Genomic DNA, 19,859 nt, shown 5'->3' with positions numbered 1-19,859 from the left:
TTAGCAAAATGCTATAATTATTAACCTCTGAGACGTGCCAGTTTGTGCTTTTTAACAGTGGTATTTGTCATGAACAGTTATATGTCTGTTAAGATCGGGGACAGAATATCTTGGAAGAGATCAGAATCCAGGTTTAATGTCACTGACAAATTTCTGCCCATTCAGAAATCTGATGGCAGAGGGGAAGAAGCTATTCCTGAAACGTTGAGTGTGTGTCTTCAGGCTCCTGTAACTCCTCCCTGTTGGTAGCAATGAGAAGAGGGCATGTCCTGGGTGGTGGTGGTGGTGGTGTTGGGGGGGGGGGGGGGGGTGGTCATTAATGATGAATGCCACCATTTTGAGGCATCGCTCCTTGAAGATGTCCTGGTTGCTGGATAGGCTCGTGCCCATGATGGAGCCGACTAGTTCACAACTTTCTGCAGCTTATCTTGATCCTGTGCAGTGTCCCCCTTCATACCAGATGGTGACACAGCCAGTCAGAATGCTCTCCACATTGCATTGTAGAAATTTGCAAGTGTCTTTAGTGACATACCAAATCTCAGACTCCTAATGAAATACAGCCGCGGACTTTGTAACTGCATCAATATTTTGGGCTTAGGATAAATCAGCAGAGATGTTGACACCAGGAATTTGAAATTACTCACCTTTCCACTACTGATTCCTCAATGAGGATTGTTGTATGTGCCCTCATCTTACCCTTTCTTAAGTCCACAACCTACTCTTTGGTATTACTGACGTTAGTGCAAGGTTGTTGCTGTGACACCACTTAGCCAGCTGATCTCCTCCACAATCCCCATTAGAACAGGAGCACCACAAGGATCTATACTTAGCCCTATGTTCTATGACTATGTGGCACCTATGACTGTGTGGCTAAGTATAGCTCCAACACCATATACCAGTTTGTTGACAACAGCACTATTGTGGGCTGTATCAAAGGGGGTGATGAATCAGCATATAGGAGGGAGATTGAAAACTTGGCTGAGTGGTGTAATAACAACAACCTCTCACTCAATGTCAGTAAGGCCAAGCAACTGATTGTATACTTCAGGAGAGGGACTTCAGTAGACTTCATGAGCCAATACTCATATAGGATTGGAGGTGGAAAGGGTCAGTAAATTTAAATTTCTGGATGTCAGTATTTCTGAGGATATGTCCTGACTCCATCATACAAATATTATTGTGAAGGAAGCACAACAGTGCCTTTACTGCCTCAGGAGTCTGCAGAGATTTGGCATGTCATCGAAAATCTTGGCAAACTTCTATAGATGTGTGGTGGAAAGTGTGCTGACTGGCTGCATTACAGCCTGGTATGGGAACACCAATACCTTTGAACAGAAAGTTCTACAAAAGTTAGTGGATTTGGCCCAGTACATCATGGGTTAACCCTCCCAACCATTGAACACATCTACATGAAACGTTGCTGTAGAAAAGCAGCAAAGATCTCATCACCCAGGCTATGCTCTTTTCTTGCTGCTGTCATCAGGTAGAAGGTACAGGTGCTTCAGGATTCGCACCACCAGGTTCAATAACAGTTACTACCCCTCAACCATCCAGCTCATGAACAAAAGGGGAAAACTACACTCATTTAAGGGCTCATTTACAGACTTTGTTATACGTGATCCTTATTATTGCTATTTATTTATATCTCCATTGGCACGGTTTGTTTACAGCCCTGATATTAATGGTTTACAGTTACTGCTTTATAGATTTGCTCAGAATGCCCGCAGTAAAAGAATCTCAGGGTTGTATGTGGTGACATGTATATACTCTGATAATAAATTTTACTTTGAACTTTGATCTGTCTTGCTCCTGTGTTCCTTTTCACCACCATCTGAAATTCTGCCAACAATAGTTGTGTTGTTAGCATATTTATAGATGGTGTTGGAGCTGTGCTTAATCATACAGTCATGGGTGTAAGAGTAGAACTGGGCTAAGCACACATCTTTGAGGTGTATCAGTGTTGATTATCAGTGAGGTGGAGATGTTATTTCCAATCTGCACAGACTGTGATCTTCCAGTGATGAAGTCGAAGATCCAGATGCAGAATGAAGTAGCTATGTTTTGGAGCTTTTTGATCATATCAGTAGGAATGATTGTTAAATGCTGAGCTGTAGACAATAAATAGCAAACTGATGTAAGAATTAGTATTGTTCAGGTGATTTAAGTCCGCATGACAATAAATAGCAACACGACGTAAGTGTTAGTATTGTCCAGGTGATTCAAGGCTGCATGAAGAGCCAATGAGATCACATTTGCTAGAGACCTATTATGCATATAGACCTATTTTTTGGCATCTCTGCATTCAAAGTTGAAAGTAAATTTATTATCAAAGTACAGATATGTCACTGTATACAACCCTGAGACTCGTACTCAGTAAATCCAATAACCATAATGGAATCAATGAAAGACCATGACCAACAGGACAGACAAACAACCAATGTATAAAAGACAACAAACTGCAAATACAGAAGAAAAAATAAATAGTAATAATAATAATAATAAATAGGCAATTAGTATCGTGAACATGAGATGAAGTGTCTTTGGAAGTGAGTCCATAGGTTGTGGAACAGTTTAGTGATGAGGCGAGTGAGGTTTCCCCCATTGGTTCAGGAGCCTGATGTTTGAGGGGTAATAACTGTTCCTGAATCTGGTGGTGAGACCTGAGGCTTCTGAACCTTCTTCCTGATGGCAGCAGTGAGAATAGGTATGACCTGGGCGATAGGGGTTCCTGATGACAGATGTTGCTTTCCTGTGGCTACGCTCCATATAGATCTGCTCAGTGGTGGAGAGGGCTTTACCCGTGATGAACTGGGACATATTACTGCTTTTTGTAGGATTTTCCATTCAAGGGCATTGATGTTTCCATTCCAGGCTAAAATGCAACTAGTCAATATATTCTCCACCACACATTTTTAGAAGTTAGCCGAAGTTTTGGATGTCATGCCAAATCTTCATAAACTTCTAAGGAAGTAAAGATCATACTGTGCTTTGTTCATAATTGCATTTAATTTCTGGGCCCAGGACAAGTCATCTGAAAGGATAACACTGAGGAATTTAAAGTTGCTGACCCTCTCCACCTCTGATCCCCTGATGAGGACTGGCTCATGGACCTCTGGTTTCCTCCTCCTGAAGTCAATAATCAGCTCCTTGGTCTTGCTGACATTGAATGAGAGGTTGTGGCATTACTCGGCCAGATTTTCAATCTGCCTTCTATATGCTAATTTGTCACCACCTTTGGTTTGGCCAACAACAGTGGTGTCATCAGCAAACTTAAATATGGCATTGGAGCTGTGCTCATCCCCACAGTCATAGGTATAAAGCGAGTAGAGCAGGGGGCTAAGCACACAACCTTGTGGTGCACCATTGTTGATGGAGATGGTGGAGGAGATGTTGCCAATCTGTACTGACTAGGGTCTGCAAGTGAGGAAATCGAAGATCCAGTTGCACAAGGAGGTATTGAAGCCATGGTCTTGGAGCTTATTGATTAGTTTTGTGGAATGATGGTATTGAATGCCAAGCTCTAGTTGATAAAGAGCATCCTGGTGTATACATCTTTTTGGTCCAAATATTCCAGGATTGAGTGAAGAGCCAATGAAATTGCATCTGCTGTGGATCTGTTATACTGGTAGGCAAATTGAAGCAAATCCAAGTCACTTCTCAGACAAGAGTTCATATGTTTTATCACCAACCTCTCAAAGCACTTCATGGCAGTGAATATAAGTGCTGCTGGACAATAGTCATTGAGGCAGGTTGCTACGTTCTTCATGGGCATTGGTATAATTGAAGCCTGCTTGAAAGTGGTGGGTACCTTAGACTGTTGAAACAACAGTTTAAAGATCTCAGTGAACACTCCAGCCATTTGATCAGTACAGGTCTTTAGTACTCGGCTTTGTACACCATCTGGTCCGGATGCTTTCTGTGGGTTCACACCCTTCTGAAGGATGCTCTCACTTCAGCTTCAGGCACTGAAATCAAAGGGTCATCTGGGGCTGTGGGGGTACGTGAAGGTTCCTCCATGTTTTGGCGGTTAGCAGGCATTGAGCTCTTCTGGAAGTAAATCTCCGTTGTCACCTATGTCATTTGATTTCACTTTGTAAGAGGTAATAGCATTCAGCTGTTAGATGCATCACAGTCATAGAATCATAATGTTGTACAGCACAGAAACAGCCCCTTTGGCCCAATTTTATCTTTATTTATCAACCCCCTCCCTCTTCTCCCCCCCCCCGCTCTCCTTCTCCCATGGATAGCCCAGCACAATTTATAACGATCAATTAACCTACGATACGTCTTTGGACTATGGGAGGAAACCGGAGGACCCAGAGGAAACCCATGCATTCTACAGGGAAAACGTACAGAAGACACCGGGCTTGAACTCTGAACATCGATGCCCTGGGCAGTAATAATGCATAGGACAGTTTAGGACCAGAGGGCAAAGCCTCAAAATAGAAGGACATCCCTTTACAACAAAGATAAGGAGGAACTTCTTTGGCCAGAGGGTTTACCAGCAACTTTGATGTGTGTTGCTTGAATTTCCAGCATCTGCAGAATTCCTGTTGTTTGGCCAGAGGGTGGTGAGTCTGTGGAATTCAGTGCCACAGATGGCTGTAAAAGCCAAGTTATTGGGTATATTTCAAGTGGAGGATGATAAGTTCTTGATTAGTCAGGGCGTCAAAGGTTATGGGGAAAAGGCAGGAGAATTGGGTTGAGAGAGAAAATAAATCAGCCAATATTGAATGGTGTAGCAGACTTAATAGGCCTAATAGCCCAGTTCTGCTCCTATGTCCTTTTAAGCACGGTATTGTGCCACCACTACCACTTCATTTAGGAACTGGTTACATATACCCACCACGTTTTAGGTGAAACTTGTCCATCAAACCTTTATATTTATTTCTTTTCACCTTTAAACTCTAGTTGTTGACTCTCCCACTGTAGGGCAAAGACTGATAAAAATGTGTCATTTTCCCACAGATCATCATCATCTGCCAGTTCTGGCATACATTTCCTGCAGATATAAATGAACATCTTAGTGTTTGATTTAACTGTGTTGCGTAGGAATAATCAATACCTAGTATATTTTTAGAAAAGGTATTAAAAGGCATGCATAATTTATCAAAGGCATTCCAACTTAGCACAATCTTCTTTTAAAGCCATGCTTTCCATCCTCATTGTTTTAATATATTTGTTGATTGTTCATATCAAACTTAAAAAAAGCTGAGATTTGTAAGTAGAGTTGGTTGAAACATAAGAGCTTACCTCAGTTCAAGTTAAGGAGCAGGGTAATTCAGATTTATTTCAATGTTGACATTAAAACTAATTGAAGGATGTATATGTTATATGTTTTATACAAGTAACTCTTTCCAAATCAGATAAATTGAAAGATTATTTGATACAGAAAGAAGCAGATCAGAAATATGATACATTGGATTGACATTCCAATACCTGATGCCAGAGAACGATAAGGAGCAAATTAGACCTGCGGTGTCTTTTATGAATATGGTGCTATAATCAGGCATTCATTTTATGGATGGGATGGGAAGAGGGAAAATCAGCCAGAGAATCATTATCAAGCCACCGTTTTATGTTTTTGCATAAATGATTCCATACACTCCTCAGTAAAGTATCCAGAGAAGATGTGATATAGGAAGGGGTGTAGAAAGGCTGAAGGAGAATATCATGTTTCTTGAGGATAGGGATTTGTCAATGGAAGAAGCAAAAGTAAAACACCTGGTGTGAAGGATCACAGACTTTCCAAATGCTTTCACATTCTTTGTCTTTTAAGCTTGGGGATAGTAAGCATTGTCCACTACTTTGTTACATTATATGTGGCCCAATTTGAGACCAGTTTATGTGGTGAGCCTGGCATCACATCTTTCTTTGGATGCCAAGCTATTTGTAAACTTTAACATTTAGAGTTGCTGGGTATCTTTGCTGTCCTATCGGGTAGGTGATGTCAATGTCCTTTAGTGGCAGCAACGGACCTGAAAAAAAAATCTGTTCTGTGAGAAATACACAATGAAATTATGCTGCTATTGGTTTCTTGAATGTTATTTATGTCCACCCAAGATGCATCTCTGCATCCACTGCAAGTTACGGTGGAACTGTGCATTTGGAGGTACATCATGAGCATAACATCAACCACATCTCAAGTTGCTCTGATTGACAGCCTGAATAGGATTAAAATCAAGGCAAGTTTAAAATGTGTACTTTAACATTAATTTTCATGTTATCTAGATTATAGTGCATAAAACTATGATTAATTTACTGTCTGAGTTATTCTCCATACTTTAGTGAGTAGGCATTTATAAAATTCACCCCTGCATGAATAATGCAGACAAAAATACATTTGAAATGCAATATATAAAACCTCGCTACACTATGCTATGTATAGTGCATTTTGAAAGTTATAGCATAGTGGCTTAAGAAAGCGACAGACCATAACCTTTCAAGGGCAATTATGAATAGTCAGTAAATGCTAGCATTGGCAGCAATGTCCATATCCTGCATTAAAGTACACTTGTTTTCAAATCAGGCATTTACCACAACGTAGTGTTTAGTGATTAGATTGGATTATGAAGACACTCAGTCCTCGTTTATTGTCATTTAGAAATGTATGCATTAAAAAATGATACAGTGTTCCTCCAGAAAGATATCACAGAAACAGGAGCAAATCATTCAAATTATATTTACTAATTTGATTGCATGTCTTCAATTCCCTTTTTCCTTCAGTGATATATCTGCTGTAATTTTAAATGTTGATGTTGTTTCTACCACACCAATATCCATGGAAGTGAATCCCATTGTCTTACAACTTTTAGATATTTTTCATGTGTCTGTGTCTTAATTCAGAAATTCCCTTCTCTCCAAACTCACTTCAAACTATCTGCTACCTTAGATTTAGATAATGTATCTATATTATATGTAATCAGTTCTCTGCAAATGAAAAAAATATATACAATATGTAAATTTTCATTTGTATTTTCTCATACCAGTAACTTTGTGTTGAATCTATTGTATTTTTTTTTAAGGTTCCCTTGGTTTTAAGTCCGATTTTGTCAATTTTCTCCTAACTGAGGTTTGGTTAGTAGCTTATATAAATTTACCGGAACCTATTATTTATGCACCATACCTGTTAAGAAAACAAAATAAAATTTCAATGGCCTTTTCTTCTCAGTCTATTAACAAGTTGCTTTTTTTAATCTTCATGAATCTACACCTAGAGCCTTTTCTTTATTTTGCAATCATTTTTGGTGATTTTTATACACACACTGTTTCATTTGATGTATTAAAAATTAGCTATATCCCGTGCACCTACGTCTCCATCTGATCTTTAAATAGCTTACCCTTATCCTGAGACAATGCTCCTTAGTTGTTGAGAGAAAACAATATCTGTGTATCGGCCTTGGCGATCCCACTCCTTTCTTCTAGATTACAATGATTTCTTATGGGATTTTAAAAAAAGATATAATGCTATGTTTGCTTTATCTGGTTCAACTTTTTATTGTTTAAATATTAAATTGTTTATATTACTTAGGAGGTTGGTGGCAGTAGTAAATGAATATTTTCCTTTGCAGGCTATGTGTACCATGAATCCTGTAACTGTGCACAAGAAGATGGAAACAAATGGTACAGGGATATGCAGTGTCCTCTGTCTTTTCCACAGATTCAACGAGATCTGGCTCATTTTCCTTTTGTCGATCCAGATCGCAATGCTATAGAAATTGCAAAAAGATTTGGCCAAAGACAAAGTCTGTGCCATTACACAATAAAAGATAATAAGGTACTTTGTGCTTGATTATATCTGCAGGTTTAGCACTGATAGCAAATATCCAAACAGAATTTGAGAAGGAAGTTGCAACTTTTAATTTAAGCAATAACGTATTGTCTAATGTATTTATTGGGAAAGTAGGTATGGCCACATGTGGAATGTCACATATAGACAAGTGCTACCTTTTATGTGATAAATATTTAATGCAAAATAAAGGTGCTGAGAGGTGAACCAACCAGTAAACAAATAGTGCTTCCTGATTATGAGACTGCTTTCCATGAATTTCCATGATCTTTTGCATTGAAAGGCACGATAAATTTGAGATTCCAATTGGCACCCCTTATAAGTGAGCTTTGCTTAATAGAGGTCATGATTGTGTGCCTCCCCAATGAGTCAGACTGGAACCTTAGGCCAAAGTATTTAAAAATAACTGATACGAAAAAATATATATAACAATTAAAATCTAGTAGAATGAGAATTCATACGTACTTGGTGTTAATTTTTAGTGCCAGGGAGTTTGTCAACATTAAGGCTTGCCGTAACATTAAAAAGGGGTTTTGGTAGGGGTGATGGGCATAGGAAGAAGAGGAGAAGGAAAGCTGGGGGGAGGTTTCAGGAAAAGTTTTTTTTTGCAGAGAGAGATGGGTGTGTGGAACGTGCTGCCAGGGGAGGTGGTGGAGGCAGATATATTAGGGACATTTAAGAGACTCTTCGACACATGGGTGAAAGGAAAATGGAAGGCTGTGCGGGAGGGACAGATTAGATTAATCTGAGGTTAAAATGCCAGTGTAAGACCCTGTACTGTGCTGCACTGTTCTGTGTTCTATGTATTATTTCCTTCATCTGTCATTTATATAAATTGTTAAAGACTGCCACATCAGTTCCTGTGGCACACCATTCATTCCATTTTCCCAACTAGAAAAAGCTGTGTCACTGTTTCCTGTTAGCAGGCAATCGTCTGTCCATCCCATTTTGTTATCTCTTGTATCAATAGCTTTCATTTTCCATAATAACCTTTGATGCAATAGCTCATGAAATGCCTCCTAGAAATTTAAATTCATACCAGCCCAGATAATGAACAGGTTCTATTTTTAGCAACAGCTATAAGTCTGTTTTATCTGTTAGTAAGAAAATATACAAAAATCACTTAGATTGATAACCATACCTCCACAGTTTTGTGGTAAATGGCATCAAAAGCACATAGAAGAAAGAAAAATGACTAAAACTGAAGGGTGAGGACGTCCTTTGCCATTCCTAGGGACAAATGTATGTACTTAACTCAGACTCCTAAATTTAATAATATTATGGCAGTTTATTTTTTTTCTCTCCATAAGTCAGGCATTTGTAACCTGGGTGTAGGAGCCAAGTATCCATTTTCTGTCTCTACTGTATTTTGTGCTGCATTTATTATGGTAATCTGTTACATGGTTACGTATTGTCGCTTGGTCTCGGTAGTCGGTAGTTTGGTTGAGGGGGGTAAGCCATGGGGTGATTTTTTTTGTTGACCATTATCATTACGCTTAGTATTGCGTAGTTAAGTTGCTAATTTAGTTTAGCCACGTACTATGCCAATTGGATCACTTAGTTACTACACTGATTTGAATGCTATATCATTAATTTAGTTTCGTTAGTTCTTTATCAATACGAGATTGTTCGTCCTTGGTGGTTTCATAATAAAGGATCGAATGTTCCTTTTACGATTTGGAAATTCATTATTTGGAAGTGTGTCATACAGTGTTGATTACCATGATTTAGTCTGTCAGCAGTTTTGGTTTATTCTAAAGTAACTGCTACACTTTGTCAAAAAATATATAGTTGTACCAAACAAACACCAGTCTACGGCAAAGGGTTGCCTCAGACCCATTGGCGAAATTGGAATCGCAACACTGAAAGCAACACGTCAGAAACTCGCAAACTGCGTTCACCAGCAACTTTGATGTGTGACATCAGAAACTCGATCAGCTTGCAGCAAGTAAATGACTTTTTGTTGACTCATACTGTGTATTTGTGGTTTGAACACAGTTTTGAATGGCCAGCGCTGTCCATCCATTATGGACCATTGCTTGATCGTGTGATGCTTGCCTGAGGGTCCATCGCTTTGCTTTATGGAAGTGCAGAAGTATTCTGGTTGCTGACGTTTGAATTGAAGGCTGTTTGTACGGTCTGGTTTAAGCACTGTGGATGAGCGGACAGTTTGCTGCCTATGTTTATTGAATCAAATATTGCCAGTGCTGCAGGCAAACGAAGAGTTAATTGCCAGTCACACAACTTGAGAAAGTAACTTGAGTGTATCGAAACGTGAAATTGATGCCAATGACTGCAGATGGGGTTTGCAAAGGAGAAGTTAAACTTACTTTGAAAGCTTTAGCAGGTAAAATCAAAAGTCTTTAAAAGGAATAGAAAACAAATGCGAACAAAATTAAAGATTTAAACCCATAAATCTTAAGAATCTTATGGGAAATAAGGAAAATGCCTTACAAGTACAATCCCGTCTTGAGGACTTGACTAGTCTCTGTGAAGCTGTTGCTAAGCAACATCACATGCTGATCTCACTACTTCCCAAGGTCGAGCAGGAGAAACAGAACCAGTGTTTTTCAAACATTGGATGCCTTGGTATCCAATAGAGGATGTGAAACAATTGTTGACCCAGACATGTTCCATTAAAGGTTATGTTGCTGCAACAAGTGAATATATGTCCCATCTTCCATCAATGTTTCTCAAATTCCAAGGCATGTTTTGACTACACATATAGCAGAGGACCCACAGAATGACATAGACCCAAGCGACAGTGTGTCAAATGTTAATGCTTCAAGTTAATGCAGGCATCTTCTGTTTCTAATACCTCCTCTAAGCGCATTAAAATAGAGGCTGATTTAGCTGCATTTATCACACATCAACAATTATTGAAAGACAATCATATCCAACACTCGAAGAGCTCATAGGGACATTCACTTACAGCATGGAACTACTTGTTTCAGACGATAGATGTCAGAATAGTATTGTTGATGTTATGAGGAAGCAAAATGAAATAACCTTATTGGCACAACAACAATGCAGTTCATCTTCGCCTAAAAGAGAGGTTCAAATCTTTGATGGTGATCCATTGTAGTATCATGCATTCATGAGGGCTTTTGAAAATAGTGTTGAAGACAAGACTGACTATAGTGACTGCCTCTATTTCCTTGAACAATACATTAGGGATCCCCCTTGAGAACTTGTCAGAAGTTGCCAGCATGTTGATCCTAAGAAAGGATACGTAAAAGCTAAGGCTTTATTGCAAGAACATTTTGGTCTCGATTAGAAAATTGTATCTGCCTACATGAAAGAGGCTCTTTCTTGGGTGCTATTAAATCTGAAGATGTGAAACCTCTTCAAGATTGCAGTCTTTTTCTTAGAGGCTGTTGCAATGCTGTGGAAGAAGTGCAGTACGTGCGTGAGATGGATATGCCTGCTAATATGTCTATTGTTATAAAGAAATTGCCCTATTTGCTTAGGAATAAATGAAGAATGGTGGTCTGCAAACTGCAAGAAAGGCACAACCATAAGACTACTTTCACTGACTTCGTTGTTTTTATTGAAAGGCAAGTAAAGATTGTAACAGATCCGGTATTTGGGAATATACAGGATGCTCCATCGCTGGCAATAAGCAAAGGTGTGAACAAAACTAAGTCACAATTTCATTCTAGGGCTAAAGGAAACAACTTTGTGGCCACTGTGAGAAGTAAAGCTAAAACTGAACCTGGAACCAGTAGAAGGGAAATGGCCTCGCCTGCCAAAGGGTTTGTCTGTTCTGTGAGGGTGAACTTGCAGTGGGTTCATGCCCTCAGCTGGAGAAAAGAGTTCATATTGAGAAGATTGCCTTTCTAAAGGAAAATGTCTGTTTTGGCTGTTTGTATACAAGACATATCTTGTTGGCTCTTCAGACAACTCTGGAACATGTGGACAGCAAAGGTGCATACATCAGGATGCTCTTTATCGATTACAGCTCAGCATTTAATATCATCATCCCCTCAAAACTGATCTGTAAACTCCAAGACCTGGGCCTCAGTACCCTCTTGTGAATTCTTCACTTGGAAACCCCAGTCAGTTCAGATTGGCAAAAACACCTCCTCCACAATCTCCATCAATACTGGGGCACTGCAGGGCTGTGTACTTAGCCCCCTGCTTTATATTTATGACTGTGTGACTAAGTACAGCTCCAACATCATTTAGAGTTTGCTGGCGACACCACTGTTGTGGGCTGTATCAAAGGGGTGATGAATCAGCATACAGGAGGGAGACTGAAAACTTGGCTGAGTGGTGTAGTAATAACAACCTCTCACTCAATGTCAATAAGACCAAGGAACTGATTGTAGACTTCAAGAAAGGGTCTTCAGTAGACTTCATGAGCCAGTAATCATCAGAGGTGGAGACGGTCAGTAACCTTAAATTTCTGGGTGTCAGTATCTCAGAAGACCTGTCCTAGACCCATCATATAAATATTATAGCACCCCTACTTCCTCAGGAGTCTGCAGAGGTTCGGCATGTCATCGAAAACCTTGGCAAACTTCGATAGGTGTGTAGGGGGAAGTGTGCTGACTGGCTGCATTATGGCCTGGTATGGGAACATCAATGCCCTTGAACAGAAAATCCTACAAAAGGTAGTGGATTCCGCCCAGTACATCATGGGTAAAACCCTCCCAACCATTGAGCACATCTACAACAGTGCCATGGATGAACCAGGAGGTACATCGTCTGCTGAAGGCTAGATCTGTGGCATTCAAGTCTGGTGACCCAGGCCTGTACCAGAAAACCAGATATGATTTGCGGAGGGCTATTTTAAGGGCAAAGAGACCATTTCAAACGAGGTTGGAGGCGAAATCAGATGTATGACACCTCTGGCAGGGTTTGTGAGACATTACTTCCTACAGAGTGAAACCCTATAAGATAAATAGCAGCAATGCTTCACTACCAGATGAACTCAACACCTTCTATGCCCGCTTTGAAAGGGAGAATATAACTGCAGCTGTGAAGATCCCTGCTGCACCCCAATGGTGCTGTGATCTCTGTCTCGGAGGCTGATGTTAGGCTGTCTTTAAAGAGAGTGAACCCTCGCAAGGCGGGAGGTCCCACTTGCTTCAAAAAGGAAATAATTATACCAATGTCTAAAAAGAATAATGTGAGCTGCCTGAATGACTATTGCCCGGTAGCACTCACTTCTAAGATGATGAAATGCTTTGAGAGGTTGGACATGACTAGCCTGAACTGCCTCAGCAAGGACCTGGACCTATTGCAATTTTCCTATCGCCACAATAGGTCAACAGCAGATACAATCTCAATGGCTCTTCACACGGCTTTAGACCTCCTGGACAACACAAGCACCTATGTCAGGATGCTGTTCATCAGCTATAGCTCAGCATTTAATACCATCATTCACACAATCCTGATTGAGTAGTTACAGAACCTGGGCCTCTGTACCTCCCTTCTGCAATTTGATCCTCAGCTTCCTAACTGGAAGACTACAATCTGTGCGGATTGGTGATAATAACTCCTCCTCACTGACGATCAACACTGGTGCACCTCAGGGGTGCGTGTTTAGCCCACTGCTCTACTCTCTCTATACTCATGACTGCGTGGCTGGGCATAGCTCAAGTGCCAACTGTAAATTTGCTGACGATACAACCATTGTTAGTAGAATCTCAGGTGGTGACGAGAGGGCATACAGGAGTGAGATATGCCAACTAGTGGAGTGGTGCCGCAGCAACAACCTGGCACTCAACGTCAGTAAGACAGAAGAGCTGATTGTGGGTTTCAGGAAGGGTAAGACGAAGGAACACATACCAATCCTCATAGAGGAGTCAGAAGTGAAGAGAGTGAGCAGTTTCAAGTTCCTGGGTGTCAAGATCTCAGAGGATCTAACCTGGTCCCAACATATCGGTGCAGTTCTAAAGAAGGCAAGGCAGCGACTATACTTCATTAGGAGTTTGAAGAGATTTGGCATGTCAACAAATACAAACGTTGTACACTCAAAAACTTCTATAGATGTACCGTGGAGAGCATTCTGACAGGCTGATTCACTGTCTGATATGGGGCAGCTACTGCACAGGACCGAAAGTAGCTGCAGAGGGTTGTAAAGTTTGTCAGCTCCATCTTGGGTACAAGTTTACAAAGTACCCAGGACATCTTCAAGAAACGGTGTCTCAGAAAAGCAGCGTCCATTATTAAGGACCTCCAGCACCCAGGGCATGCCCTTTTCTCACGGTAACCATCAGGTAGGGGGTACAGAAGCCTGAAGGCGCACACACAACGATTCAGGAACAGCTTCTTCCCTTCTCCATCCGATTTCTAAATGGACATTGATCTCTTGAACACTACCTCACTTTTTTATATATATTATTCCTGTTTTTTTGCATGACTTTTAATCTATTCAATATATGTATACGGTAATTGATTTACTTTATTATTATTATTTTATTTTGTTTTTTTTCTTCTATATTATGTGTTGCATTGAACCGCTGCTGGTAAGTTAACAAATTTCATAACACATGCCGGTGATAATAAACCCGATTCAGATTCTGATTCATCTTTCATCAAAAATCCTCACCACCCAGGTAATGCTCTTTTCTCGCTGCTGCTATCAGGTAGGAAGTACAGGAGCCTTAGAACTCATACCACCAGGTTCAAGAACAGTTACTACCCCTCAACCATCAGGCTCTTGAAGAAGATTTTAGGACTCATTTAAGGACCCGGCTATATTTTTGTTTCATGCTCATTATTTATTGCTATTTATTTATATCTGTGTTTGTACAGTTAGTTAACAGTAATTATAAATTTTACTTTGAACTTTGGTGGACTTTAGAATGGTGGAAAATCTCTTTGAAGCAACTTCTTCACCAAGCTGTGTCAGCTTCGCTCTGTGGAAATACACAGAAGACAGTGAAGGGCAGTTCAGCCACAAGATGGTGGATAAGGGTTTTGTTGCTTCTGTGCTGATGACTGCCTTGTGTCAGGGTCCTCTGAGGAAGAAGCAGTGTCTCTGTCATGACCTTATATCAAATTTTGTGCTAAAGGCAGCACAAAAGTGGATAAGCAACAGACATAATGTGCTAGCTGTAATACCAGAGGAGCAAATGAAGCATTTGGATTTGGATCAAGGTATTTCTTTGGTGGAGAGAGTACTGGGTGTGTAATGGTGCATTCAGTCTGATACTTTCAAGTTTAAGATCACAATTCAAGATAGACCACTCACTACAAGGGAGATCCTCTCCACAGTTAGTTTCATCTATGATCCATGAGAAATCTTGAGTCCAGTGGTGCTATCTGCTAAAAAGATCCAACAAGATCTATGTAAGAAAGGGCTTGGCTAGGATGACACTATACCAATATCAGTTGCTCATGAGTGGTCAAATCATAAACAAGAGAAAATCTGCAGATGCTAGAAATCCAAGGAGCACACACAAAATGCCGGAGGAACTCAGCAGGCCAGGCACCATCTATGGGAAAAAAAAGTACAGTTGGTGTTTCAGGCTAAGACACTTCATCAGGACTGGAATAAAAGAGGAGTTAGAGTAAGAAAGTTGGGGGAGCACAGGAAGAACCACAAGGTGATAGGAGAAACCAGGAGGGGGAAGTAAAGAGCTAGGAAGTTGATTGGTGAAAGAGATACAGGGCTGGAGAAGGGGGAATCTGATAGGAGAAGCCATCATTCCCTCCTCTGCCCCCCATTTTCTGCTTTCTGCAGGGATCACTCCCTATGTGACTCCCTCGTCCATTCATCCCTCCCCACTGATCTCCCTCCTGGCACTTATCCTTGCAAGCGGAGCAAGTGCTACACCTGCCCTTACACCTCCTCCCTCACTACCATTCAGGGCTCCAAACGGCCCTTCCAGGTGATGCAACACTTCACCTGAGTCTGCAGGGGTCATCTGCTGTATCCGGTGCTCCCAGGGTGGTCTTCAATATATATCGGTGAGACTCAACACAGACTGGGAGACCGCTTTGCCAAGCACCTATGTTCTGTCCACCAGAAAAGGCGAGATCCCCAGTGGCCACCCATTTTAATTCCACTTCCCATTTCCATTCAGACGTGTCAGTCCATGGCCTCCTCTACTGTCGAGATAAGGCCACACTCAGGTTGGAGGAGCAACACCTTTTACTTCATCTGGGTAGCCTCCAACCTGATAGAATGAACATTGATTTCTTGAACTCCTGGTGAAAGCATTCCTGAAGAATGAGATCTGGGTGTCAGGGCCTCGGTATCTTCTGTAGCCTGAAAGTGAATGGCTGGTGAGTCCCAGTTATTGTGGAGAACTTGTGCCAAATGATTCAGAAGAAAAGAGGAGTGTTGCAATGAATACCATGCAGATTGAAGAGGATGTGGATGCGGTAACACGTACAGTCCAATACTTCTCATCGTGGACCCACTTGAGGAAGGCAGTGACCTAGATTCTTAGATTTAAGAACCTGCTCATGTTTCTTTGTCAGAAGAGGAAGCAATTGAGCATCGCTCTAGCTCAGCATGACTTGGATGAAGAACAATAAGGGTTATTCTTTGGAGAGGGAGATTGAAAAGACTGTAGATCAGACTGGCCGAGGTTAACTCTTGGTGGAAGAGCTGAGAAAGGCTGAAATGGAGATCATGGGTTTTGAAAGAGATTTCCATGTGAATTCTCACATTATGGAGGAACATGGGAGAGATTGCTCAGGTCTGTAAGAAAGATCCTCAGATCCAAAATGAAGGTACAGAATTTTGACGACGAGAGTTTTCACACAGGCCTTAGTGAGGCAGAGACTGTTATCAATGGTCATCCAATTCCTAAAGCATCCTCTGATCCCAATGACTTGGAAGAACTAACACCCAACCATCTGTTGCTTCTGAAGACCTCCCCATTCTTACCACTAGGAGAGTTCCAAAGGAAGACATTTATGCTCTTCGTAGATGGAAGAAGGTCCAATACATGTCACACTTGTTTTGGAAACGGTGGGCCAAGGAGTATTTACCACAGTTACAGGTGCATCAGAACTGGTCAGGTATAAAACTCAATTTCCTGCCAGGAGATGTTGTGATTTTAATTGATGATTCAGCACCTCAAAACTCATCAATCATGGGATAAGTCATTCAAGTCTTTCCAGACATAAGAGGATTTATGTGGCAGGTGCACAACAAGACCAAGGCTAACCAAACAGGTCTGTAACCAAGATCTGTCTTCTACAGGAGGCAGAGGTTTGAGAAGCTACAGCTCTAGAAGCTTCATTACTTTGACTGTGAGAGTGGTGGTAAAGATCAAACTGTACTAGGCTAAGTGCTAGTAACCCCTGGCCTAGCTGACTGTTACGATGCTGGATTGGAAGAAGAAAGAGGACACTTGTATAGTGTTTGTTTGTCCATGAAGGTTCCATGTCTCCTATTTTAGTAGTTTGTAATTATTATAGTGTAATAATGAAGGGCTGGGATGTAGGAGCCATGTGTCTATTTACTGTCTATATTTTTTTTTTGACATGTTTATTATGGTTTTCTGTCGTGTAGGTGGGTTGACGTGGTAGAAGCAAATGAGTATAGTCACATTTTCTCACTTGGTCTCAGTTAGTTTAGACTAGTTAAGAGGAGGTAAGTCATGAGGTGATTACATCACTAATTTAGTTTTGTTAGTCTTAGATTGTTCATCTTTTGCTAGTTTGGTAATAAAGAATGAAACGTACCTGTATCAATTTGGAACTTTGTCATTTTGAAAGCACATCATACAGTGCCAGTCTCCTGGCTTAGTCTCTCAGCAGTTTTGGTTTGCTTTAAAGTAACCGCTACACTGGGACTGGCCTGTCCAGTCCATTTGCTGGTTATGCTGTATCCATGGCCTGTATTACTTATTCAAAGACATGGTTTAATTGGAAAATACATCATAGAGCCGTGACAGCAACCACTTAGACAGCATCATCTGTAAACAATCCTCTCTGCAGAAAATCCTTCAGCTTTAACCAGAGAATTACCTTTATATTTTACATTTACTGCATATTTTAATCAAACAAGTGTATCTTTTGGTCACCTTTCAAATTCACGACTGCCTGAGGTAAACTTTAAAAATATTCAGAGCAGATTTTAACAGTTCTGGCCTACTGAAGGGATTCCCGGAACTACAACTTCAGCTGGCTCTTATTTTACTGTTTCACAGACAAAACCAAGATTCATCTTGGACTCGCAAACACGAGGAATTCTGCAGATGCTGGAAACTCAAGCAACACACATCAAAGTTGCTGGTGAACACAGCAGGCCAGGCAGCATCTCTAGGAAGAGGTACAGTGGACGTTTCAGGCCAAGACCCTTCGTCAGGACTAACTGAAGGAAGAGCTAGTAAGAGATTTGAAAGTGGGACTTTCAAATCTCTTACTAGCTCTTCCTTCAGTTAGTCCTGACGAAGGGTCTTGGCCTGAAACGTCCACTGTACCTCTTCCTAGAGATGCTGCCTGGCCTGCTGTGTTCACCAGCAACTTTGATGTGTGTTGCCATTCATCTTGAACTAGTAGCTTAACTGCTCCAGCCTCGTAAATACCAGGGTTGCAGGAACTGATTGGAGGCTGGATTTTTTGTAGCAAATGTCTCACTTCCTGACGTCACAAAGCTTTTCTGCTGTCAGCAAAGCCCAGGTCAGGACCATGATGGGTACTGTGTGCTTGCCTATATATGTACGCTGTTAGCGATTCTTTAAAAGCTAGACACCATCTGGGACAGAGTGGCTATTTGGTTATTCCCTATCAACCACTTTTTAAAACATTCATTCGCTCCACCACCAGTAAACCAAAGGCAGTGCAGCTACTCGCCCAAGCTGCTATCACGCACCTCCTAAACCCGCAAACCCTTATAACCTGCAGGTTCCCTTCGAAATTGCACACCGCAATGACTTGGGAATCTGTCATGGATGATTCATCGTCGCTAGGTTGTAACCTCTATCCAATTGCAGTTCGACATATGATCACCAGAAAGATTGCAGTGGTTCACCACCTTGTACGGGTGGTTGGGGATGGACAACAAATGTTGCCTTTGTCAGTGATGGTGACATTTCAAAAATTAACTTTAAAACTAATCGATAGAATTGGTTATTGAAAACAGATTAGCAGAATAGAAAAAAAAGATGCCTTATGATAAATGATAAGTTGATAATTCATTGGAGAATCAATCTGTGTATTTAAAAGTCCAGGAGTCAAATAATGAAAGGCAGAGATTATTAGAATAGTTTTATGCTGCATGATTCAGTGAGATCATGGTTGATCATCTGTCTTGAACAAGTAAAGTTATTTCGACTACAGTATTTGAATCAAAATCAGAATCAGGTTTGTTATCACTGGCATGTGTCGTGAAATTCGTTAACTTAGCAGCAGTTCAGTGCAATACATAACAGAAGAAAAAAAAATAAATTGTCGTATACATATATTGAATAGATTAAAAATCGTGTAAAACAGAAATAATATATATTAAAAATAGTGAGGTAGTGTTCACGGGTTCAAAGTCCATTTAGGAATTGGATGGCAGAGGGGAAGAAGCTGTTCCTGAATCGCTGAGTGTGTGCCTTCAGGCTTCTGTACTTCATACCTGATGGTAACAGTGAGAAAAGGGCATGCCCTGGGTGCTGGAGGTCCTTAATAATAGACTCTGCCTTTCTGAGACACTGCTCCTTGTGAACACAAATCAGATTTTTAAATTTTATTTTTCAAAGAATTTTCAGTTGAGTTATTTTTCAACTCCATTTTTGACGAGGTTTAGATGTTTTTGAATGGCAGAGACATTTAGTATCATAACAATTCTGACAATTTTAACATTTGAAAAACTGGCTGGTGGGTATCATGGTTTTCCAATGGAGCTTTATGGCTGGGTGTGTTCCACCACAGCCAACAGCTCAATGCTATATATGTTCTCTAGACCCCACTGCTAGCAGCTGAGACCAGATAGAGAAGCAAGATTAGCCATTTGGATATGAATGTGTTAAGTTTGGGTGAATAGTGATAAGCTTCTGGCCATGGTAGTAAAATCTTGGTCGCTTTTGACTTCCTTATCTTCTATTGTCATTTTTTTGGGGAAAGGGGTGGTTTCAATTATGTCTCCCTTTTTCTGCTTTTGTATCCATTC

General features: G+C 40.8%; 1 protein-coding gene across 2 annotated transcripts in view; it reads left to right on the top strand.

Annotated features, from left to right (window-relative positions):
- The window catches only part of poglut2 (protein O-glucosyltransferase 2), a 93,415-nt gene that overhangs the window by 24,028 nt on the left and 49,528 nt on the right, over positions 1–19,859 (top strand). Inside the window, exon 3 of one of the 2 annotated variants that reach the window (XM_072263470.1) lies at positions 7,572–7,777. The exons of the other annotated variant lie outside the window; for it this stretch is intronic. Coding sequence (XP_072119571.1) covers positions 7,572–7,777 — 206 coding nt within the window. The remainder of the gene's footprint in view (positions 1–7,571; positions 7,778–19,859) is intronic. 2 annotated transcript variants of the gene reach the window in all.

Source organism: Mobula birostris, chromosome 7 (genome assembly GCF_030028105.1).
Source record: "Mobula birostris isolate sMobBir1 chromosome 7, sMobBir1.hap1, whole genome shotgun sequence".
NCBI lineage: Eukaryota > Metazoa > Chordata > Chondrichthyes > Myliobatiformes > Myliobatidae > Mobula > Mobula birostris.
This window is presented reverse-complemented; position numbering and strand designations above follow the sequence as displayed.